The sequence below is a fragment of the Doryrhamphus excisus genome, linkage group LG7, assembly GCF_037039965.1.
Source record: "Doryrhamphus excisus strain RoL-2023G ecotype Guam linkage group LG7, RoL_Dexc_Guam_v1.1, whole genome shotgun sequence".
NCBI lineage: Eukaryota > Metazoa > Chordata > Actinopteri > Syngnathiformes > Syngnathidae > Doryrhamphus > Doryrhamphus excisus.
In genome coordinates, this window is record NC_136363.1 from 10,349,293 (window position 1) to 10,375,000 (window position 25,708).

The 25,708-nt window shown below is 43.4% G+C and overlaps 2 protein-coding genes and 1 long non-coding RNA gene across 4 annotated transcripts in view; 1 reads left to right on the plus strand and 2 right to left on the minus strand.

Moving 5' to 3' along the window:
* Positions 1-2,116: 2,116 nt before the first annotated feature.
* On the minus strand, positions 2,117-10,026 carry LOC144899530 (uncharacterized). The gene is made up of 3 exons (XR_013627708.1): positions 7,730-10,026; positions 6,648-6,782; positions 2,117-3,716 (listed from the first exon to the last, which is right to left on the minus strand). It is a non-coding gene; the product is annotated as an uncharacterized LOC144899530 (long non-coding RNA).
* Positions 6,135-17,703, plus strand: kcng2 (potassium voltage-gated channel, subfamily G, member 2). Its single transcript, XM_058047519.2, has 3 exons — positions 6,135-6,385; positions 8,938-9,793; positions 15,824-17,703. The coding sequence occupies exons 2-3, from the start codon at positions 9,014-9,016 to the stop codon at positions 16,634-16,636; spliced, it is 1,593 nt and encodes a 530-aa protein (XP_057903502.2). The 5' UTR covers positions 6,135-6,385; positions 8,938-9,013; the 3' UTR covers positions 16,637-17,703.
* Positions 17,704-21,082: 3,379 nt separating this feature from the next.
* The window catches only part of slc66a2 (solute carrier family 66 member 2), a 16,061-nt gene continuing 11,435 nt past the window's right edge, over positions 21,083-25,708 (minus strand). For both annotated transcript variants that reach the window (XM_058047528.2, XM_058047527.2), the window contains one exon: positions 21,083-23,585. In XM_058047528.2, coding sequence (XP_057903511.1) covers positions 23,375-23,585 — 211 coding nt within the window. In that variant the 3' untranslated portion in view covers positions 21,083-23,374. The remainder of the gene's footprint in view (positions 23,586-25,708) is intronic.

Consider the following 25,708-nt stretch of genomic DNA (forward strand, 5'->3'; position numbering starts at 1 on the left):
TGGATTTTTTTTTTATGTCTACTACATTCTGTCATACATACATTCTGATCCATATCCTGTGCATCTCCAGGGGGCTAAATCCCCCGTGTCCTCAGAACCTAGTGACACCCCTGGGCAGCATCAAACGTTAAATAACAGGATGGTCAATCCTGTCAACACACCTGTATTGATAAGACTGTGTGACTTTTTCCATGAATGAGGAAAGTGACAGAGTTGTTGGTCTCTGTCACTTCTGTCAACAAATGACAGGAAATGCAGCACAGGAAGTCATTTATCTTAAATGACAGCACACCTCTAGTGAGATTTTTGTTTAGTTTGGTGGCCTTGGATGGAGATGACAATACGCTGGCTGCACACTGAAGTGATCTCATCGGACTGCTCCTTTAGTTTTCATGCGTGACATTTGCCATCAAAACAAATGTAATTCTCCCCCGTACGCGCCGGGTCAGGCGTCATTAAGCCAGTTCCATCAGTGATAGCTTTGTGAGGAAGATGTGATCACATAAAAGGGGAGATGCATTGGAGGTGGGGTAAAGGAGTGGGGCGACGGGGAGGCACAAGAAAAGCCAAGCAAGCCCTGGTCCACCTGATGAAGCCAATAAAGAGAAATGTTGCTCTGAAAAGCACCGCTGAGATCACCGAGGCACACATTTCTTTCTTCCTTCGCGCTGATTTGAATTTCTAATTCACGTGGGCGCCGCCACCAGAATAAAGGCGCGTACTGTAAGAACGCATATAAGAGCGTGTCAATCAAGCCTCGAGTGAGTGGACACCTCCATGGGATACTTCCTGCGCCCACTTCCCGCTTCTGAGCCGCCTGATGACATTTAAGGAGGAACAAATCCAAAAGTCTGCACAATGGATGTATTGCGTTCATCACTGGAGTGCTAAACCAGTCATTATCTTATAGTGATGGAGGATGGAGGAAAAATGATTTGAAATATCATTTTTAAAATCATTTTTAGTCACCAATGTCTCATTCTGGGGTCTTTCTTTCCCAAATGGGAGTGCAGTAAAAGGTTTCCCATCATGCCTTTGTGACTATTTGTGTTACTGCGTCTTGCTGTGCCGCCATCAAAAAGTGAAATAAGGGACACGTTTTTTCCCAATGGCACCAGAACAGCTTCATTGAGGTTCTTGTGTACACAATAGGCTGCCAAGTGGAATTTTGGAAGAAAAAAGCCTAGTTTTTTAGGCTTCTAAGCACAAACAGGGGACCTTTTTGCAAGTGCTTACTAATTTGGAATGCAACAGACTTCCTGGTTGTGTTGCACGGTTAGCATTCTCGCCGTATTTGGCAAAGCGGGAGTTCAAATGCATTTGTTTTCTTTCTGCAAAACAGGAGAGTCACTCCTGTCAACACACCTTTTTATGGAAAATGTGTGCTTTTTAAAGAAGCAGCACATTTTTTTTACCAGTGGTACATTAGTCCTGGCATTGGACACACTACTAATATTAATGGTAATGGTTTAATTTCATTTGAACATGCATCAGATTACAATTGAGTACATCCCATAATCAGTTCCCAGTTCCACATGTCCAAAAGGAGTAAGAAGAAGCAAAGCTTATTAAATCCTACCTCTCCATCTGGTACTTTTACAATCAGTAACTGTTACATTTGTTCACTTCCTGCTTTCCATAATGCAGTTTAGGTTTTTTTTTTTTTTTTTTAATAATGTACCTCGTACCGAAGTAGGAGGTGATATGAGCATCCAATGACATAATGGGTACCATAGTAAGTGTCAATATAGTGATATATATAGCACATCATGACTGGTTCAAGACTCTTCATCCTTGTATTTAGCAAACATCAACTGCTTGTATTGTTTCTTGAATTGGCTCATCGTTGTGCATTGTTTGAGGTCCTTACTCAATCCATTCCATAGTTTGATTCCACATACTGAAATGCTATGGCTAGCATAACGTAGTCCTAGCATAGAAGTGTTTCAAATGTACTTCTTCCCTGAGATCATATTTCTCCTCTCTTGTAGAGAAGTATTGGATGACATTTTTAGGTAATTGGTTGTTTTTAGCCTTATGCATTATTTTAGCTGTTTGATTAACTATATCAGCAAGTTTAAGTATTTGTGATTTTAGAAATAAGGAGTTAGTATGTTCTCTGTAGGCGGCATTATGAATTATCCTTACTGACCTTTTTTGCAGTACATTTAGCAAGTGAAGATTGCTTTTATAGTTATTAGCCCATATTTCCACACAATAAGTAAGATAGGGTAGAACCAGAGAGTACATGTTAAGGGTGTTTTTGTCACTTTGCGGATGGAAGGTGATGGTGGTAATCATCCCTCGTGGCCCTGGTTCGGCGATGGTATACTTTAAAGTCAATGCGTCCCGCAGGAGAACAAGCTGTCAATAGCGTCCAACTCCAGAGACATTATTAGAGCTAGCCACAGGAGCTTCATTTGACTCATCCTAATGGTCCATTCATCATCATGTCCAGAAAGGCCGGCATTCTTTCTCCCGGCCACTTGTTGCTAGGCAGAGCTCACACACAGTTATCCTGTCACTCTTGTTACCTGCCCCAAAAACTAAGGCGAAGGCGGCAAGTGAGGCTGCAGCTGCCTTATGTGACGACATGTTATTTATTCATCTCAAGGTTACTTGATTAGACGTTTCATAAATAAAAAATAAGGTACGCGGTGATCCAGTGGAAACATGGCGCCAACTGCAGCTTTTAATTTACTTTATATTTGACACGCAACGCACCGCAATGCTGAAGTATTTAACACGCGTAAGGAAGCAAAGTAACAGAAGCGGCTGGGATTTAAAACCAAGAGTCCAAGTATCCTTAAAAGTGGCGAAATGTAATTGGATTTCTGAATGGACAGAGGAAAGTCGCTCTAACGTCCCCTCCAGGAGCCATGAGGTGGGATGGAGAAACTGCCTCTCGCAGGATGGCGGCCTCCAGCCACTTCCTGTCTGACTCCATCAACTCCTCATTCCAGGCTTGTTGTGTAAAATCATATTTAATTCAACCGCCCTGCGTCAGCCAGCTATTTTGGGGCTTTCATTTATAACAAAGAACAAATACAAAGCGGAAACGAGCACGGCTCCAACGAGCACGGCTCCGACGAGCACGGCTCCGACGGCACACCGGGATGAAGCACGTTGTGGATGGCTTTCTGTAATCAGCAGCGTGTCGCCTGATAAGAATGAGGCTGTGATTAGCCGCACGGCGCTAGCATGTGACATTGCTGAATGACATTTGGACAAATACGCTGCCTCAGCCGAGCGGTCAATGAACTTTGACTTCATCTCACCTCCACGAAAGCTGACAACCTTTTCTGCTAGTTTCTCCACTTCCTCCTCTTATGATTGGTTTTGCACATTGTGCGTCCCGCAACATCAAAACATCTCCGCTCGTTTGTGCTCCGTGAGGGAATTGTGTGTTGTTGATTAAATTTCCCACCCGTCCAATTTAAATCCAAACACTGCAGAGGGATTTAAAGCAGCATGTTCTCCTCGAGACATATCGATCGCATTTTTGTTTGATTTTATTCAAACATACAGCTTCTTTTTTTTCTCAAGGGCTCCACCTGAGTGAATGCTGGCGGCAGGCTGACCCCTGTGCCGTTAATGAGATGCTCACCTCGGGGCCAGATCTCGCCCTAATCCAAGGTCGGCAGAGAGGGCTTACCACATTGATGACCACAGCCGCTCACCTATACAACGCACCGACCACCCGCAACGACCTCTTCCTGTCAAAGGAACCAAAGGAAAACATCATATGAATGACGCTGATGTATGACGGGGCCACACACAATCTTGTCATTATAGGTGTGTTGACAGCACTTACACTCCTGTCATTAAAAGATTCATTTATTCATTTTCTACCCCTTTTCCTCACGAGGGTCGCAGGGGGTGCTGGAGCCTATCCCAGCTGTCTTTGGGCGAGAGGCGGGGTACACCCTGGACTGGTCGCCAGCCAATCACAGGGCACATATAGACAAACAACCATTCACACTCACATTCATACCTATGGACAATTTGGAGTGGCCAATTAACCTAGCATGTTTTTGGAATGTGGGAGGAAACCGGAGTACCCGGAGAAAACCCACGCATGCACGGGGAGAACATGCAAACTCCACACAGAGATGGCTGAGGTTGGGATTGAACCCTGGTCTCCTAGCTGTGAGGTCTGAGCGCTAACCACTAGACCGCCGTGGCGCCCCGCGGGGGTGCTGGAGCCTATCCCAGCTGTCTTCGGGCGAGAGGCGGGGTCATTAAAAGATGAAAAATATATATATATAATTGCTGCCAGTCATGTAACAACACATTGTCTTGCCATTAAAGAGGTGTGCTGACAGCAGTTACACTCCTGTCGTTGGAAGACCGAAAACCGAGTTTTGCTGCCATGTTCATTTAAGAACACAGTCTTGCTATTATTGCTGTTACACTGTCGTTGGGATAGCAGTGACAATAGGGAAGTAGTAAGACTCTAATGTGATTATTTAATTTGAGGTATTTTAAAAAATATTTTTCTTTTTTCTCTCACATTTATTTTTAAATCTCACTGAAAAATTACCATAATATTGAAGTTTTTTTATATCCATGTTAGCTTGTGATGACTAGTGTGGTGACTGTATAGTTGGAGTGGTTTCATTCTTTCTTTCTTTTGTACTGGACTACGTACGATACAATGACTAGTAATGAACTGGTTGCTCTTGGCACGTAGTTGGGTGCCTCAAGCTGGGTGAGGGTGCTTGGATGTGGGGTTTTCATTCTGCTAGACAAGGAATAATATGTTTTGTTGGGATGAGGTTGGAATCTATGTTTATATGTACATAGGTATTTTTATTTGTGTTGATTTATGTTTGGTTTGTTGTGCTTTGGATGATGTTCGAAATAAAGAAGAAAAAAAATTATTGTGTCGACAGGAGTGACACTCCTGTCATTCAAAGATAGGAAACACACTTTTGGCGTCGGAGGGGTGTTGACAGAAGTGTCATTTGAAGACAGAAAACACAAAGTTCATGTGAGAGCACACTTCCTTGCTATTAGAGGTGTGTTGACAAAGGTGACACTCTTCTCTTTTAAAGCAGATTGATAGATTCTTGGGTTTTTCATTCATTCATTCCCAGCTGTCTTTGGGCGAGAGGCGGGGTACACCCTGGACTGGTCGCCAGCCAATTACAGGGCACATATAGACAAACAACCATTAACACTCACATTCATACCTATGGACAATTTGGAGTCACCAATTAACCTAGCATGTTTTTGGAATGTGGGAGGAAACCGGAGTACCTGGAGAAAACCCACGCATGCACGGGGGGAACATGCAAACTCCACACAGAGATGGCCGAGGGTGGAATTGAACCCTGGTCTCCTCGCTGTGAGGTCTGCGTGCTAACCACTAGACCGCCGTTCCGCCCTCTTGGGTTGTTTTAAAAAAAAAAAAAAAAAAACAATGCAAAACTAAAGTTTTTCCCCTTCTGTAACAGTTTGGCCATAATGGAGGTCTTGGTTACTAGAAGTACTGATGCTGACATATTCATTCATTCATTCATTTTCTACCGCCTATCCTCACGAGAATTGCAGGGGGTGCTGGAGCCTATCCCAGCTGTCTTGGGGCGAGAGACGGGCTACACCCTGGACTGGTGGCCAGCCAATCACAGGGCACATATAGACAAACAACCATTCACACTCACATTCATACCTATGGACAATTTGGAGTGGCCAATTAACCTAGCATGTTTTTGGAATGTGGGAGGAAACTGGAGTACCCGGAGAAAACCCACACATGGGGAGAACATGCAAACTCCACACAGAGATGGCAGAGAGTGGAATGTGAAATGCCATACTATATTTTTCCGATGACATAAAAATAGCCGATAAAGATCAAAGACACAAAGCAGAAGGTTCCCAGTGAGCCTCCATGTTGAACCCCTTGGTGTCATTACCATGCTATAATATGTAGTGATATCGCTACAAGAAGTACACCAATGTACTCCATGGTTTAAATATTCAAGTTCTGTGCTGTTGACTACAAGTAATGCACGCAGTGAGGTAGTAGGTAGGCAAACACTCCCCCTGACGATGTCACGCTGTACTGTAAGCACACACACGCACGGCAGAGAGAGAAAGCATCACCTCTGGATTTGTCTTCCCCCCCAAAACACACACACATCACCCGCACCAAGAGGAGCCATGTGACCGAGAAGAAACACTTCATCTTTTCTTGCGTGCAACATTTAGCGGAGCGTCTTCTTTTCCTTTTTCTGTTTGTGTTACGTGTGCGTAAAAATGCGCATCTGGGTGGATTCGCTGCTCGCCGCGTCCCGCAGCGCGTGTGCGTGGGAAACTTGGCGGCATGCTGCGTGTTGTGGACGGCGCGTTGGAACAGATGGACGCGGACTCTGCGAGCCGGGTAAGTAGTTTTACTGCTATTTTACGAGCGGGAAAAACACAATCAGTCGACTCAAAAGGCGCGCTTCAAAAGCTCGCTTGAGGAGCGTTTATGGAGTGGACACACGGGGTGATGTCTTAGTGGGTGGTGTCGTGTCCTCATCACACTTTTACTTCATTAGAATCATATCCTGCATGGACACTTTGTATCATAATCATATCTTCCTGTGAGGGGGGGCTGTCACCAAACCAACAACTGACACTATTGCCACTATTATACTCACCCTTCCCTCAGCTGGGAGGGTTGAGAGGACACCAGGAGGTCATAGGTGAGAGGTCATAGGTGAGAAGTGGCATCAGCCAAGCTGGGCAGCATGTGCTCAGGTGTCCTGCCTCTTCTTTAGACAACTAGTCTTCCTCTGGGGAGGAAATAAGGCAAACATATTTTGTTAACTTAAAATTTAAACAAATGCAATGAAAAATATTTCTATGTAATTGGCTGGGGACCAGCTGGGATAGGCTCCAGCTTTCCCCCACAAGCGGCATAGAAAAAGAATGGATGGATGGAGCACCGCTACTACAGTTATACAAATATTATCTTAATATGAATTAAATACACATGCAATCCACATATGTAATATTAAAATAAAAATATGAATATATCTTTAGAATTAGTACTTGCATGAGGCATATATAAGCAAATATATCTGATTATTTTACAAAATATTTTAAAAAATACATATACAAAACATAATTATGAAAAATATAATTTTTTGTAATTATGAAAACACTCAAAATAACTTATTATCATTATTCATTCATTTTCTACCACTTTTTCCACACAAGGGTTGCGGGGGTGCTGGAGCCTATCCCAGCTGTCTTCAGGTGAGAGGCGGGGTACACCCTGGACTGGTGGCCAGGGCACATAAAGACAAACAACCATTCACACTCTTGCCTATGGACAATTTGGACTCGCCAATTAACCTAGCATGTTTTTGGAATGTGGGAGGAAACCGGAGTACCCAGAGAAAACCCACGCATGCACGGGGAGAACATGCAAACTCCACACAGAGATGGCCGAGGGTGGAATTGTACCCTGGTCTCCTAGCTGTGAGGTCTGTGCGCTAACCACGCGACCGCCGTGCCGCCCTATCATTATTCAACATTTAGCAAATGGGATGACTACTGTATAATAAAATTGCCATTGACTTTAAAGATGGTTTTGATTAAATGCTTAATATAAGAATACAAAGTGTGTTATTATTGTCACTAAAATAGCACATACATGTGTTTGATGGTGGTTGGTGTTTACATCATACTGATATTTTAGCACTCTCATAACTTGAAAAAAAAAAAAAACACATACCCCCCCCTAGATTGTGAAAGGCCCTCATGTGTCATTCCGAGTAGCCTCTCTTATGATTGTTACAGCACTTGACAGACGTTTTGCATCAGCCATTTTCCAACCCAAAAGGAGTCGTCCTCATGTTTGAGTGATGAAGGCCAATCAGCCCCCGTTTGGCAGCTCATCAGGGGGTCGTCGTTCCAGACTCCAGCGTGATGCGTATACGCTCTCCTGAATGGAATCTGCATGCGCGCCTTTGTGCTGGTTTAGTTTGAAAGGAGACAAGACAAGGAAGGTGACTTAGACACAAGTTATCCTGGGGTCCCTAGAAAGGCTTGTCAATCACCAGTCAGAAGCACTCTGCAGTGGTGCATCCAGATGCTCTCTTTAAATAAAAGAAGCGTTAGGACACTGCAACCTCACCGACGTGCGTGCTTGATCCTTCCTGTGTAGAGTGCAGGAAAGTCAGCAAGGAAAAAAAAAAGAACAAGTGTGATTGCTGTTATTGTCACAGTGTGTACCAGGAAGTAAGTGCATCCAAGGGGAAATGGTGATTTCAGAGTATTTTTCTTCTTCTTATACCTCACCCATTTGCTGCCATTACTTCTTTTATGTCTTTATAGACTCTTTAGGTCAGTTTGTCAATAAGCAGCATTATCAGGCTCTCTGTAGGTCTTTAGGAAACAGTCTATTATAGACATCATGCCCTTGAAGGGAGCGTCATTTGGCTAATGCATGTTTCCTGTGCACGCTATTCACCGCCTTTCTTTGCTTTTCATTCACTTTGTGCACTGATGAGACGCATGCACTTTCTTAAGCAATGTCAACTTGATGAAGAAATAGGTAAGAAAATACATTACGCGAGTTAAACATTAACATTCCAGCAAAAGAAAATGTTATTTGGTTATTATCATGGAGAAAAGCCATATGAATGAATGAACAATAATGTCAATCTAGTAAAAGAGTGAAATATTAAAGATTTAGAATATTACAAAAACAAAAACAACAGAATAAAGTTGTCATTTTTGTAAAATGAAGTTATGGACAAAGTTATAATATTATGGGAATAAAGTCTACTAAAGAACATTTAGGAAGATTATTTGCAAGCACTGCCCAGACATCTTTATGCAACCTCACCTCCGCTGGTGGCAACCAAGTACTGCACTCCATTTTGACTGCAAGAGGAAAGAACTTTGTTGAATTGAAATGTCTTCCTCCTTGTGTGACAGAAACATGCTGACGTGTTGCTGAATGGCTGACAAGCCGCTGCCCTCCTCGCCTCCCTTGTGAAGCAAAGTGGCCGCCATGTACCAGGAGGTAGCGTTCCTGGCGGGCAGCACTGACCACCAGTTCACCACCTTCCACTTCAAGCGTGTGGAGAACCCCCAGGAGGTCTCCTCCAAGAAGGGTGTCTTCTACAAGCGGGCCCAGCTCCTCCTCAAACCTCAGGCCCGCCAACAAGACGGCGGGGGTGGCGGCGACGACGGTGCGGCCATCATCAACGTGGGTGGCATCAAGTACCGCATCCCCTGGTCTACACTGCAGGAGTTCCCCATGACCAGGCTGGGGAAGTTGCACAGCTGCAGTAACGAGGCCGAAATCATGGACGTGTGCGACGACTACGACGGCACCCGTAATGAGTTCTTCTTTGACCGGAGCCCCTCGGCTTTCCGCACCATCGTGACCTTCCTGGCGGCGGGGAAGCTGCGGCTCCTCAGGGAGATGTGCGCCCTGTCCTTCCAGGAGGAGCTGCTCTATTGGGGCGTGGAGGAGAACAACCTGGACTGGTGCTGCCTGAGGAAGCTGCGCCTCCGCCAGGAAGAGTACAAGGAGCTGCAGAGGCTGGAGGAGGAGGAGGCCGAGCTCACCTCACCGCAGTCCTGCGAGGAGAACCAGCAGCTGGGGAGCATCGCAGAGGAGAACCCCACGGGGGGGTGCATGCGAAGACTGAGGGACATGGTGGAGAACCCTCACTCTGGGATCCCTGGGAAGATCTTCGCCTGTCTGTCGGTGTTGTTTGTGGCCATCACGGCTGTGACGCTGTGTGTGAGCACCATGCCCGACCTCAGAGAGGAGGAAGAGAGGGTGAGTTCACTCGATTTCACAGGACAGAAAAAAAAACAATGAAATCTCTCACCAGCGGCACCCTGAGGCTCCAATTCTCTTCCTCAGAAGTCCAGTCTGATGATTTTTGTGAAAGCAAAACTATTGAGAGCTATCTGAGTTCTCGGTGTGTTCAGTGCTTAATTCCCATTTTGACCCCCATCGCAGCCCATCTAGGCGGCACAATAGTTGGGCTGCGAGTCAAGGTAATCCACTTGGTGGACGGGTAAACAACCACGCGGTCACCTGGTGTGTTCAGTGGAGCCGTCTTCCTGCTTACGTCCCATTTTGACTTCTACAGCAGCCCGTCTAGGCAGCGCAATAGCAATCCTGGCTACATCCATTTTGATTCATTTGACGACCAAGTCTCGAAACACAATTTCACTTCTTTGAGAAGTTTCCCTTCGCACCCTGAGAAGGCCCGATCTCATGCGATCTTGGAAGCTTTTTTCCGGGTACTCCGGTTTCCTCCCACATTCCAAAAACATGCTAGGTTAATTGGCGACTCCAAATTGTCCATAGGTATGAATGTGAGTGTGAATGGTTGTTTGTCTATATGTGCCCTGTGATTGGCTGGCCACCAGCCTCTCGCCAGAAGACAGCTGGGATAGGCTCCAGCACTCTAGTCTAGACCCTAGTGAGGATAAACGGTAGAAAATGAATGAATGACAGTGATCAACAAAACGATACTAACTTGGTGGAAAAGTGGTTAACACTGCTTTGAAATAAGTTCCCTTGTTTACAAAGTTGTTTAAAAAAAAAGTATAATTCAATCACTTCTGCCCCTAATTGTGGGCATATTGGTGTTTCCTGTGGCTCCCAATAAGGGAAGAAAGCACCTACCACCTACTAAATCATTTCCAAAAACAAACAGTGGGTCCTAAGTGGGTTCCCTGTTTTAGCAGGCCAGCCTTAGGGATGCATGCTGCTACAGTAGAATTATGATTATGTTGATGCAGCAGCCCACGTACAGTAGCAGCGAGCGTTCCCGCGCTTCAGTGTAAATCATCTTGACAAGAGACACAGGCGCAGGGACACGGGGGCTTCTTGTGAACGGCGTTATTGTGCCTCCGCTGCTTTCGCTGCCACCTCGAGAGCCCCCCCTGCAAATGCACTCTATAGAGGCAACACAAAGACGGGTAAACAACCACGCGGTCACAGTAGGGGAAAATAGATTGTGGTTTCTCCATTTTGGGATTTTTGTGCCTTTATAGCACGTGCTCTTATATAACATGATGGTTATATAAACTAAGTGTTAATCCATACATTTAAATCTTATTATCCCAAACACCGTAGGTGAGAAAACTCTTTTCTACTTAGGTTTTATCCCAATGCTGTCATAGTTGGTGACCAAAACAGGCATGTTGCCCCTCTTGAGGCTCACCTTTATCACGCTAATTCCCCTTAGTCAACTAATTCATTTAATAAGCAGATTAAAGGAAACAACCCAATGTCTCATCAAGTAAGGGGTGAAGTGGTTTTCATCATGATGAGGATGAAGAATCAAAGCGGAGTGAGGATTAGTTGAAGTGAATTTCTTATCTTGGCTTCAAATTAATGCTATGTCTTGTGTCATCTTTAATGGAGACTGTAAGGCCTGTGGATGATTGGCGACAACCAATGACGACACCTGCAACAGTATTTGGCTATTTCATAACTGACCTTTTATACCGCGATACAGTCGTCCATCGCAATATCAACCTGCTATTATCACTCCATATCATGGTTTTTCAGAAATAATAAAGACTGTGGTGTATTATTAGCCAAAACCTATTGAAATACAGCTACTATTCCGGTCACTAATGTCTGACATTATAATAGAGTGGAAAAAAAGTTGTCCTCACGCACCCACAGTAGACACTTCTTGAGCTTCCAAGAGCCCGAGATGGTTTTTGTGGATCTAACGTGTCAGAGATGTACTTTGCTGCAAGGCCATTAAGAGACTTGTACGCAAACACAGATGTTGTTTTAAAGTTGACAAGAAGACAGGGCAGAGATCTAAGCACTGGACTTATATGGTCATATTTCCTTGTTCTAGCCAGGACTCGAGCAGCAGCATTCTGCATGTACTGCAACTCTTGTCTAAAAACATTCATTCATTCATTTTCTACCGCTTTTCCTCACGAGGGTCGCAAGGGGTGCTGGAGCCTATCCCAGCTGTCTTCGGGCGAGAGGCGGGGTACACCCTGAACTGGTCGCCGGCCAATCACAGGGCACATATAGACAAACAACCATTCACACTCACATTCATACCTATGGACAATTTGGAGTCGCCAATTAACCTAGCATGTTTTTGGAATGTGGGAGGAAACCGGAGTACCCGGAGAAAACCCACGCATGCACGAGGAGAACATGCAAACTCCACAGCTGTGAGGTCTGCACGCTAACCACTAGACCGCCGTGCCGCCGGTCTAAAAACATATTTTTTGTTAAACTTTGACCCATTATATGACACGATATAAGATTATCTTATCTGTTAAGCAGATACCATGGTTTAAAAAAAGGTGACGCTGGCCCTTTAAGCGTGTGTTACTTGTAGTTTACAGTCATTGTCACGCCAGTTGTTGAAGTCCTGTTTATGCAGACTAATCCACCTAAAGTAAACTTTCTCTCGCAGGGTAAACAAGACGGTGGTATTGTTTGATTCCCACAAAGCGATGTTGTGGTGCCAGACGGCATGGATTGTTGTTACCATGTTAGGAGACACTTGCTGCACCCTCGCCACCGACAAGCAGTTTCCATGCAATTGGACCCAACATGGTGTGTGTTAATGACAGAGTCTCTTTCCTTCCACCCAGGGCCTGCCCACTTACACCCCCCCCAGTGCCATTACAGAGCATCCATTAGGCTTGATAGGCAGGCAGGGTTTTACATTAGTGCAGATCCTCCCTGCGTTAATGAAACCATCACATCCTCACTCGCAGGAGGCAAACCATGGCGTGCGTTTATGTTGCGTTGTGTGACCTTGTGGCTCCTGTGTTGTTGTTGTTGTCGTCAAGTGTGTGAAATATGATAATGTATGTAAAGTAGTGTCATGTAACAAGCTGTTATAGCTACGCCACTTAAACATATCACCTCCTCCAAAGAGGTTATATTTTCATCTCACTTTATATATTTCCTCGCCAGGTTAAGCACTAACTACTTAACTGACTGACTCTCTCCAGCGGATCGCCCCCCATTCATTCTTTTTTAGATGGTTCAGGACAGGAAATAATGTATCAATCTTAATCTTAATATGAATATCGTAAGAACAAAAATAAAACAATTCTAAATACAGTGGAATGTACTACTATGTTATAATTATATACAATTCCAATTAAAGTTCATATCGCCAAAATGTGTAATATAAAAAGAAGCCGACCAGTCCAGGGTGTACCCCGCCTCTCGCCCGAAGACAGCTAGGATAGGCTCCAGCACCCCCGCGACCCTTGTGAGAAAAAGCGGTAGAAAATGAATGAATGAATAAAAAGAAACTCAGCATGCCTCACTGCATACTGGATAAGGTTCAGGTCCCAGCGCCCTACCGAGTGCCATCAAAAAAAAAAAGAAAAATCTTAAATTTAATTGTGATGTTGTGGAACCCAGAAAGGGCTTTGATCACGACCCATCTGACCCTGTCATGTGGAGACAGTGGAGCCGAGGCCGATGACGGGCACTTAGCCTGTCCCTCTCATCTAATGGCTATTCCATTTCAAGCATTAGCACACATTTGACAGTCCTCTGTCCACTCTCTGTGGATGAACAGAGAATGAAACAGGTCATTTTATTCCACTGGAACGTTCCACTGTGCTCACGTGAGCATCATTAGAAGCTCTGCTGCATTTATCTCCTTCCAACCTCCTCTGGAGGTAAATCCTCACTCACTTTGAGGTCTCCAAAACTAGAACCATAGATCATCACTAGGCCGCTGAATGTCAGGATTTTTGTCATGCGTGCAGAAAAGACGTCACACATCCTTCATTTCCACTGACTGAGACTTAGACAGCCGTTCACTCTGAAGGAAGAAGTGTCATCTATCATCTATCACGGAGGGGGATCATTTGGACTTCTTGTCCGCTCTTCACTGCTACAGCCAAAGTAAAAAAGATTTATTTCCATCAGCACAAAAGGTCCACGGACCATTGTGGGATTTTGTCATGGCTATAATGGCAAAGAGAGACAATAAAATAAAGCGAACATGGCTCATAAACACATTGGCCCAAATAAAGCAGCCAGCGGAACAATACATAAAAGCTACACAGGCTTTTAGGTAGCATGCATGCACCAAGGTTTGTAAACCTGAGTGATTGGATTCTGCACTGGGAATTGTGTGTGCTATGCAAGCAAACAGTTTATAGGCAGCAGATTGAAAAAGGAATAGGAGATATATATATATATATATATTTTTAAACGATGTATTGGCTCTAATGTTCTCCCTAAAGAACGGATGGTTATAAATACATAAATACACCGGCAAAAGCAACACTGTTGAGTAAATGTTGATATATAGTCTTCAATATAGAAGTTTACTTGTGTGACTTTTAATGCAGCATTTAATAAGAGCTACAGAAGGTTGAGATGCATGAAGATCAAAAGAATTATTTCTTTTCACTCTGCTTCAGGGCCGACATGGACTTAATAACCAAACAATCTGGTAATTATTGCCTCAAATATTTATGAACACTGTTACAGAGGCCTTGGTAGAAAAAAAAGAAAAAGAATAAGGTTGATTAGTAAGCGGAATATTTCAATACGGAGTGGCAGTACATGCATTCATTGTGTCAGGTGATTGCCACCTTTATTTAAAGCAGTGATTTTCAACCACTGTGCCGCGGCACACTAGTGTACCTTGAGAAATTGTCAGGTGTGCCGTGAGGAATTATCCAATATCACTTTTTATAATTAGCATTTATTAATCATCATTTGCAAATATTATGTCAATATCCACGTATACGTGGACCCAAATATTCCAATTGCATTTGGTTTATTTGCTCAAACTGAAAGAATTGAACCTTTGTATACGCCTCATTCCGAAAGAATAGTGCCAATCCGAATGAATATATAATCGGATTAACAGGGGTGGAATATTCCTTTCCCCAATCCGACTGAGGTATCTTGTAGCTGCTCAAACGGAAAGTTGTCAGGGTGCGTTCTTCTTCTTCTGTTGTTTATTGGCGGTTGGCAAGCAGCTTTCGTGTACATTAGCGCCATCTGTGGAACAGAATCTAAACCCTTCTATACGCCATTCATAAGTCCATAAGTCAAAAGAAAATATATATCTATATAAAACATGTACCGAGTTGATCTTGTCCTGATTAAATTTATCATATCGCATGCTCAGATATGACGTAACACGCAGATCCAGACGTTCTACAGTTTTAAAAATGGAGGCCAGCAATCGGCACTGGACTGATACGGAAAGTTTGTTTTTGATCCAAACTAAATTTCAAGAAAAACTGGCAATACGGAATTATTCCAACAAGAGAAAGAACAACTCGGGGAAGTCGGTATCACGTGATGTTGGTGTTTACGTTTTACTGGGCATGCCCAATTGACTATTCTTGTTGATTATAGCGACGCATGTAGACAAGAGATTGGAATATTCCTTTCCATGGATACCATTGTTTCCGGAAAAGTAATTCGTAAAGAGAAAAACTCCTCATGTAAACATGGCTACTGTGGAGTGTCCGTGGTGTAAAGACTGGCAGAGCAATGTAATATTGGTCCGTGTGGCAACACCTAGCTCGTTCCTCCTATAGACTTAGTGATGTTTTCCAATGTAAAAAAAACGTGCCGTGGCTCAAAAAAGGTTGAAAAACACTGATTTAAAGGACAAGGAAGACCCCAGGTCATGAGTTGAACAGCAATAAGTATAATATTACACTTTGTACATTGAAAAAAAAAAATGCCAATAAGGGATGCGCCGTTCAATATGGCATTAATTTCCGCAAAAAACAATGCCTTTCAAAGCCATTCTTAGTGCAGTGGAATTATTCTGTTGTGTGGTGACTTACTTGTGGTTTGCGTCTGCAGGGGGAGTGCTCCCAGCGATGCTACAATATCTTTGTGTTGGAGACGGTGTGTGTGGCGTGGTTCTCTCTGGAGTTCATGCTGCGCTTCATCCAGACTCAGAGCAAGTGCACGTTCCTGCGAACGCCTCTCAACATCATCGACGTGGTGGCTATCCTGCCATACTACATCACCCTCATCGTGGATTCGTTGTCTGTGGGCGGCAAACCGGCGGGCTCGGGAAACAACTACCTTGAGAAGGTGGGGCTGGTCCTCCGCGTCCTGCGAGCCCTGAGGATCTTCTACGTGATGAGGCTCGCTCGCCACTCGTTGGGTTTGCAGACGCTCGGACTGACGGTGAGGAGGTGCACGCGGGAGCTCGGCCTGCTGCTGCTCTTCCTGTGTGTGGCCATGGCGCTCTTCTCGCCGCTGGTGTTCCTCGCCGAGAGCGAGTTGGGCGCCAAGCAAGAGTTCACCAGCATCCCCGGGAGCTACTGGTGGGCCGTCATCTCCATGACGACGGTGGGCTACGGCGACATGGTGCCCCGCAGCATCCCCGGCCAGGTGGTGGCGCTCAGCAGCATCTTGAGCGGCATCCTCCTCATGGCCTTCCCAGTCACGTCCATCTTTCACACCTTCTCGCGCTCCTATGTGGAACTGAAGGAGGAACAGAACCGAGCCCTGAGGCAGAAGCCCGACTCGCAGGACAGCACCAAGTCACAGAACAGTGAAGACTCGCAGGAGATGGACAGCTATCACGCCGCCACGGAGGCTGTGGTCTCATCTGTGCAGCGGAGGAAGTCCATGGCTCCTCACAGAGCGCCCGTCCAAACTTAGCGGCTCCACGGGCTTCAGAACCTGAAACTCAACTTTAGCTTTGCGTGAAAATGCACCAGCGTATTGCTCAAACTTGACTTGAGGGTCACGGCGAATGAACGACTCAATGCTCTCAAACATTCGAGGAAGAAAAAGACTTAAATGCGAGCATCCGGTTGAAGCCAACGCTAAATATTTGACATGGTATTGTGTGAAGCGGAAAGACAGAGTGTGTGCCGTTTATCACAATTATTGATGTCCTTTCATTTCCATTCCCCGTCTCTGACAGTCTCATTCCGTGTATGAAGTGTGCCAAGCTAATTATAAGAACACACGAACACAACCACAATGAAAGGGCTTCGGCAGTCTGTTGGGAAATTAGGTTGACGGGGAAAAACGACAAAAAGACCGACTCTACACACACCGTCTGTACTCCATTGGACGGAACACATGATGGAAGATGAGCTTAACATCTGATATATAGTGACAGTTACATTGCGCATACATGCAGACACAGGTGGTCCTCCATTTACAGCGTGTGTGCAGGAATTTATTAATTTGGTCCGTAACGCATGACTCCTTTAAGAAGTAATGCACTTTAAAAGAACAAACTACATGCACAGACGAAGTACGAATAATAAACAGATGGTCCATCAACAAAACAGGCTATTGTCGGTCAAACCACGTCAAAACAACATCAGCAAACTTAATTGTCCTCTCATCATTCCTCCTCATTCTGCACTGTCGTGGTGAATTCTTGTATTACGTGTTTTATTACTGTATTTTATGTTTTGTGTACAGCGTGAGCGACTTACATCACAATTCGTGAACCACATGCACACAGTATATGGACATACGGACGTACGTTTTTTTTTCTAGTGACTTTTAGATAAGTTACAGCAGTGGTTCCCAATTATTTTTGTCATGCAGTGGGGACAGAAATGTTTTTGCAACTCCCACCCCTCATTTGAAATACTATTGAGAAAGTGATCTCATTATTTACCTGTACTGTACAGACTGAACACCCTGCCTCCCCCTCTATTTGAGAAGCACTGCTTTATGGTAATAACGACTTACAGTATAAGCCAATATATAATACTATGTAGATATAAGTCATCATACGGTGCAAAAATAGTGTGTATATATATATATATATATATATATATATATATATATATATATATTAGGGTGCATCAAATTTGAATGGGAAATTTTCATTTCATAATATCAATTTGGCTGGCATTCCATTTTTTTCTAATGAACATAAAAATGTCTTTTGCAAAGTTTTGAGGAAATCCATTGAGATTTAGGAGTGCCACCTCACACATAAACTTTTGTAAAATTTCGGAAAATGTGCAATTTCTAGTCTAATTGTCTAATCTAAAAAAGTTGACCTGGAAATGTTGAGTACAATGAACTTCTATACAGAATAATTTTCTATAGGGTTATCAAAGTAAATATATGTTTTATTGTTATTGTTATTATTTATGGCTACAAATCATTCAAATTACAAAGACAGAACCACAAATTTGGTAGTAATATGTAATAGGAGTATAAATACCAACAAAAAAATAAAGATCACCTCAGAGTCTTTGCTGACCTCAAATCTCCATGGCGACCAGTGAGCACTGTTCACCATTTTATTCCACAAAAACAGATGTATGGTAGCACCCCTGAATAATCATGTATTGGGAAAATATTTTGTATGTGTTGTTTCTACATATATTGGAACACTTTTAGTACCCAGCCATATCAAAATTCAATAATTGTGTTTTTTGATGCACCCTAATATATATATATATATACATATATATATATATATACACAGTAAAGTCTCGTTATATCGATATTCTCGGGAGACGGAAAAAATACTGATATAACCGGACTATCCATATATCCGATCCTGCGCCGAACTGCATTAAAAGTGGGCAATAATGCACTCAACATTGTTCTATAGTATAGAACAATGTCGAGCAGCTTAAATCAATCTTTGCTTAAGGATTTAAGCAAACCTGGTTCACAGGTCATGCTCAACCCGCCCCACATAGCTGGCCAAACACATGCCTGCAACAGAAGAACCAACTGCGTTCGTGGTTTCTCTCGTGTGTATAGATTCTATACAGGCATGTGTTTGGCCAGCTATGTGGGGCGGGTTGAGCATGACCTGTGAACCAGGAAGTGCGGGAATCGGTGTGTGTGCTGCGCTCTGGTGGTGGAAGTGTGAAAAATAAAGTTGACTGGAAGCAGCCGTTCGCCGTGTTCTTTTTTGGTATTGAAATCCTTAAGCAAAGATTGATTTAAGCTGCTTTTGTATTGATATAAGCAGACCAAATTGGCTGGCGGGAGATGAAAAGGCATCGTAGTAACCGGATTATCATAATAACCGGGTATCGTACTAACGGAACTAATTATATCATAAAAGACTAGAAATTTGCCGGAAAATGAAAATAGTATCGTAATAAGTAGTAATTAGTTATGACCGATATCGATATAATGAGACTTTACTGTATATATATACAGTGAAGAAAATAAGTATTTGAACACCCTGCTATTTTGCTATTTCTCCCACTTAGAAATCATGGAGGGGTCTGAAATTTTCATCGTAGGTGCATGTCCACTGTGAGAGAGATAAACTAAAAAGAAAAATCCAGAAATCACAATGCATGATTTTTTAACAATTTATTTGTGTGATACAGCTGCTAATAAGTATTTGAACACCTGAGAAAATGAATGTTAATATTTGGTACAGTAGCCTTTGTTTGCTATTACAGAGGTCAAACGTTTCCTGTAGTTTTTCACCAGGTTTGCACACACTGCAGGAGGGATCTTGGCCCACTCCTCCACACAGATCTTCTCTAGATCAGTCAGGTTTCTGGGCTGTCGCTGAGAAACACGGAGTTTGAGCTCCCTCCAAAGATTTTCGATTGGGTTCAGGTCTGGAGACTGGCTGGGCCATGCTAGAACCTTGATATGCTTCTTACGGAGCCACTCCTTGGTTTTCCTGGCTGTGTGCTTCGGGTCGTTGTCGTGTTGGAAGACCCAGCCACGACCCATCTTCAATGCTCTGACAGAGGGAAGGAGGTTGTTCCCCAAAATCTCACAATACACGGCCCCAGTCATCCTCTCTTTAATGCAGTGCACTCGTCCTGTCCCATGTGCAGAAAAACACCCCCAAAGCATGATGCTACCACCCCCATGCTTCACAGTAGGGATGGTGTTCTTCGGATTGTACTCTTCATTCTTCTTCCTCCAAACACGCTTATTGGAATTATGACCAAAAAGTTCTATTTTGGTCTCATCTGACCATAAAACTTTCTCCCATGACTCCTCTGTATCATCCAAATGGTCATATGCAAACTTAAGACGGGCCTTGACATGTGCTGGTTTAAGCAGGGGAACCTTTCGTGCCATGCATGATTTCACATCATGACGTCTTAGTGTATTACCTACAGTAACCTTGGAAACGGTGGTCCCAGCTCTTTTCAGGTCATTGACCAAGTCCTGTCGTGTAGTTCTGGGCTGATTCCTCACCTTTCTTAGAATCATTGAGACCCCACGAGGTGATATCTTGCATGGGGCTCCACTGCGATTGAGATTGACCGTCATGTTTAGCTTCTTCCATTTTCTAATGATAGCTCCAACAGTGGACCTTTTTTCACCAAGCTGCTTGGTAATTGCTCCGTAGCCCTTTCCAGCCTTGTGGAGGTGTACAATTTTGTCTCTGGTGTCTTTGGACAGCTCTTTGGTCTTCGCCATGTTACAAGTTAAAGTCTTACTGATTGTATGGGGTGGACAGGTGTCTTTATGCAGCTAACGACCTCAAACAGGTGCATCTGATTCAGGATGATACATGGAGTGCAGGTGGACTTCTAATGGGCAGACTAACAGGTCTTTCAGGGTCAGAATTCTAGATGATACACAGGTGTTCAAATACTTATTTGCAGCTGTATCACACAAATAAATTGTTAAAAAATCATGCATTGTGATTTCTGGATTTTTCTTTTTAGTTTATCTCTCTCACAGTGGACATGCACCTACGATGAAAATTTCAGACCCCTCCATGATTTCTAAGTGGGAGAAATAGCAAAATAGCAGGGTGTTCAAATACTTATTTTCTTCACTGTATATATATATATATATATATATATATATATATATATATATATATATATATATATATATATATATATATATATATATATACAGTGAAGAAAATAAGTATAAACATACACCGCTATAATATGATTATAGCGGGTTGTATAATACTTCCCTATTTCAACAGTTCAGGTTTAAACTTTAATTTTTCATCTTGTATGTTGGAGGTGATGAAATTGTCCGTGTTAATCTATCTCAAATATTGTAAAAAAAAAAAAGAAAAAGAATTCAGGATAAAAGCAGGATAACACATCAGGGAGTTCACAAAATGAATGTTGTGTGGAGTTTTAGTAGTCGATGTTATTAGAATGTGTATCAGTCGCTGACAACCCTTTAGTCACATATATGCAGCTTCAAAAGGAGTGCAGGGCCAAACAAACTTGGACAAAAAGTACAAAAACGCGAGGCAAAACTTTCCCGGCACACTTTACAGCCGAGTCAGCCGCTGCAAATAATGAGCTGCCCTTTGGATTTGCTCAAATTGCGACGGCAACTGTGATTTTGTGCGACTGGAGTGTCTTGTCAAGAGAGAAAGACAGCATTTTAAAGCATTAGAGCAAAGTGTCATTGGCATGGAAGCAATCAGAGGCTCATCAAGCTGTGCTCTCCTTTAATATCCCACACTGGCATGTAGAGGCTGGAGACACAAAGCATGTAACTCTTGCACACCAATACTGTATGACTTTTTTTTTAATAAAGGCATTTTCAAAATGGATGGTGGAATGAAACAACCTGGGATGAATGTTTTGCTTTGAAGAACCTCCTCTGAAAAATGTAACACGGATTCTAATGAACTCCTGAGCTCAAAGGGGTCGGTTTAACAATTCATTACATGCAGCCAGACGCTGAAATTTGCATGGCATGTCTGTTGTTCTGAACATCCTAAATTGTTTTGTCTGTGTTCCTTGTTCATTATGAATGGACTGTTTCCAGGAGACACCACGTTTGATATACAGTGACAACGCCTCCTAAAAACGTCACCAGTACCTGAACACATCGGGCATCATTCACCTCAACACATACTGGATTGTGCTTAAATGTTACTCAAACAACAACAAGCATAATTGAAATATATATTTTAAAAAGTACATTGATCGATGCATGCGGCGCTAGCATGCTAGCTGTTAGCATTTTCAATTGATTGGGGTTTTCCCAAAATGCTAATAGGTAGCAGGCAGGACTTTCATCTACTGTACATACACTGGCTCCCTGTCCATGTCCCACTATTTGAGAAGTACCGCATTAATGCAAGCATATTTAAATACACAAAACTCAATGGGAGAGTATGTCCATGTCCTTTTTATTTGGTCCATTTCCTCCAATCCAGTGTTGGTGGATGCTAAAAAGCCATAATATGACATTGAAAATAGATGTTTCATAAAAAGAAAACTATAAAAAAAGGATAGTTTTGGTATCGGAGGTAGCTACACAGTGAGACATTGTAAAAGTTGGCTGTCTCGATGGGAAAAGGAAAAAACTAAATCTGCTGAGAGCCTGCCAGGTTATTCCGGCCTGTCTGCATAACAGCAGTCCTACACTGGCATTTCGCTAAATATTCATATGGCTCCTGAGGAGCAGAAACAGTGCATTCCACTGAAGAGTTATCATGATTAATAGTTAATAGCAGTGGGAAGACACACATATATATATATATTTATTATTATGGCTTGCAGGGCTTTCAGGTGAGGAAGGTCTGGTAATAAGAGGGATTCACCATTCACCTCCAATGAACAGGAAATGAATTTTCATGCAAGAAAATGAAATGATGTGGACGCAGGAGGAGGCGGCGATGGGGTGTTCTTATATTGGCAATATGATGAATATAAGGGTCATGAGAAGGCAAGATGGCTGAGAAGATATGCGTTGTAGTGCAGGGAAGCATACACAAGTCATCTTTGGCCATCGTTCCCAGTGGAAAGAGTTCTCCAAGTGGTCCTTGAGTCTTAAGAACAAGTGGACAAAGAGGTAAGGACATCCAATCCAAGGAGGTCTGCAGACGTTTGATACACATGGCTCCTTTGATTGTTCTAAGATGATTCGTAGCGTAAAAAACAAACACCAAATGCTATGCGTTACATTCAATAATGCATACAAATTGAGTTGGGTGGTCCACATACTGTATGTAGCGAGCCATGTCTGGCCGTATCTTTTAAGGCAGAAGAAGGGGGCCATGCAACAGTCAATCCACATATGTGGTCCACAGAGATTCTCCGCATGCATGCTAAGTCTTCACCTTAGCAATGTTTATGCTTCCAGTTCTGTAGGAACGCTTGGAGAAGGTCTTTTTTTCTTTGTCCATAAAGGCATTTTTGGAGTTAAACTTCAGAATCCTGACATCAATCTCTGACAAGAAGGAGATCCATATGTTCTTCTGGATGAATGGACATAAATTCCACGTGAAAACACTTAAAAATCTTCTGGAAAGTCCTCCATTGACTTCCTATGGGTGTCCCTCCAAATACTAGAGTAATCGCCTGCTGTCATATTGAGTGAGAATGCTCATTAATAAAGAAAAACACTTCGGATTGGTTTGTAACCAGTTTGTGAGGTACTGGTGCTGACACCCGCTCTGTGTCATCTTCACGTTCGTTTCTTGAAGAGGTCTTAAAGGGCTTTGGCACTCGTGGTGTGGGAGACTGTGTGTGACGCCGGTTTTTGCGGGTAGCGGCTATAGTAGTAAACTTGGAAGAGGATGGCAAAGTCCACAATTACCTGGAGCAGGCCGCAAGTCCAGAACTGCACAGGTGCTTGGGTTAGCAGGAAGTAAACTGTCTTGAAGGTGTCCCCGCTCGTCCACATGAGCACCATCTTGATGCTGCGGGGAGACAGTCGAGGGTTTGGCATTAAATCAAAATGTAAAAGAGAAAAGCCAGAGCGCCCGCCCCCTTGAGGTTGAAACTCCCGGTAAGATAAAACGCAAATGACCCGAACTGTGATGGCTTCCATCGTTAAATCAAAAATCAATCAAGCTTATCAAGCTAATGAAACAGCACCGAGCTTGACTGACCTCCTCTGTCACATTTCCCATAACTCACGTAAAAGGCAGACACCTCCCGCCCAATAACTCATTCACTTTGCACGGATTGTCATTCGCATCCCTAGAGTGGCTTTACGGTATTTTGTTGTATTTTTAAAAAAGTATTCGAACGTTTACGCTCCAGTGAACTGAAACGGGTCAGATGACAAATCACATGTTTAGGGACAGTAACGAGCCTTTGACAACAGCGTGAAGCCTGGTCCTCCACAAGGAAAACACTCCACGTCAACATTAATTGAACACACTGCGGATTCATTAAGAGCTTCCCTAAACTTCCTTAGGGATCAATCAAGTGTTGACCTATCAAACATTAAGGGTCAAACGCACAGCCGCTATGCCATTCTAAGCTGGCGATTTACCTACCGGAGGAGGATAATAGTCAGGTTGGATGTCTTTACATTACTTTACAATCTTGACAGGTGTATTTCGAAAGGTCAGCATCGAGGAAAGTGCATCATATGCAGCTTACTGCTATGATTAGATGAAGTAAACACTGAGCAACATTTTCGACGGATAAATAAATGGGCGCTGACTTGGAAAGTAGGAGATGAAAGTTACTTTGAATGGTCAATATCATGGGTAGGAGGACAGTGGATTCTATGCTGTTTGCTGCTATGCTCAGCTAAACTCAGATGGGAAAAAATTACATTGTCCATAAGTCAATTTGCTACATTTGGCGATTAAACAACGGAAAGCATTCATTCATTAATTCATTCATTCATTCATTCATTTTCTACCGCTTTTTTCTCACAAGGGTCGCGGGGGTGCAGGAGCCTATCCCAGCTGTCTTTGGGTGGGAGGCGGGGTACACCCTGGACTGGTGGCCAGCCAATCACAGGGCACATATAGACAAACAACCATTCACACTCACATTCATACCTATGGACAATTTGGAGTCGCCAATTAACCTAGCATGTTTTTGGAATGTGGGAGGAAACCAGAGTACCCAGAGAAAACCCACGCATGCACGGGGAGAACATGCAAACTCCACACAGAGATGGCCGAGGGTGGAATTGAACCCTGGTCTCCTAGCTGTGAGGTCTGCGCACTAACCACTCGAACTGTTGAAATAGGGAAGACAAAATCTGTGACTATGCAAGACAATGCATGGTATGCTGCAGAAAAAGACAAATGGAGATTCTCAAGTGATGACACCATGGAAGGCGGGACATGAAAGTCAATTTGACAGGTCAATATCATTGTTTGATGCCATGTATCACACAGAAAACGACGCTGGGTCCAAATTTCATCTGTCATATGTCCAGATATGTAAATAGAGATGCTTTGATGTTTGTGCCAACTGGCTGCTAAACTTCATCCTAGCCCCTTATCTTGTCATATCAACTTCCTGAAAAACTGTTCTTGTTGTCAGTAAAAACAAAAACCTTCAAGTTACAGGTTTGTTTTCGGAACATTTCTTGACTCGGTGGGAGTCCATTCAACATGTTTCATTTGTTTTCAAGTGAATATCCGCCCATCAGCGCTCACTCTAAGGTGCTGACCCATACACGGGACAACCTCCGGGGGTGGAAACAGACAACAGAATGACGCCCTGCTTTCCTAGCTGCTGATTAGGTTTCTGTAAGGAAAACAACAAAGGGTAATCTGATGTTCACCCGCCTGTCTGCATCCCAAACATTGGAAGGTTTTTGCATCTGCGTGTCTGCCTTGTCAAGGAAAAGCTTTGCCGTCAAACCTCCTTTGCATTATTCATGCCTCCGGCTTCACCTTAGCCCTTTTCATTTGGAAGGCCCATTTGTGCAAACCTTGCCGTTTACCTCACACTCACTACTTTTTATAAAGCTCACTCTCTCAGTACTTCTCTCCCTCATTGCCCATTCCTCTTCAATCCGCCTCCTTCTGTACCTGCTCGCCTCCCCGCAGCATGCCGACCTCGCACT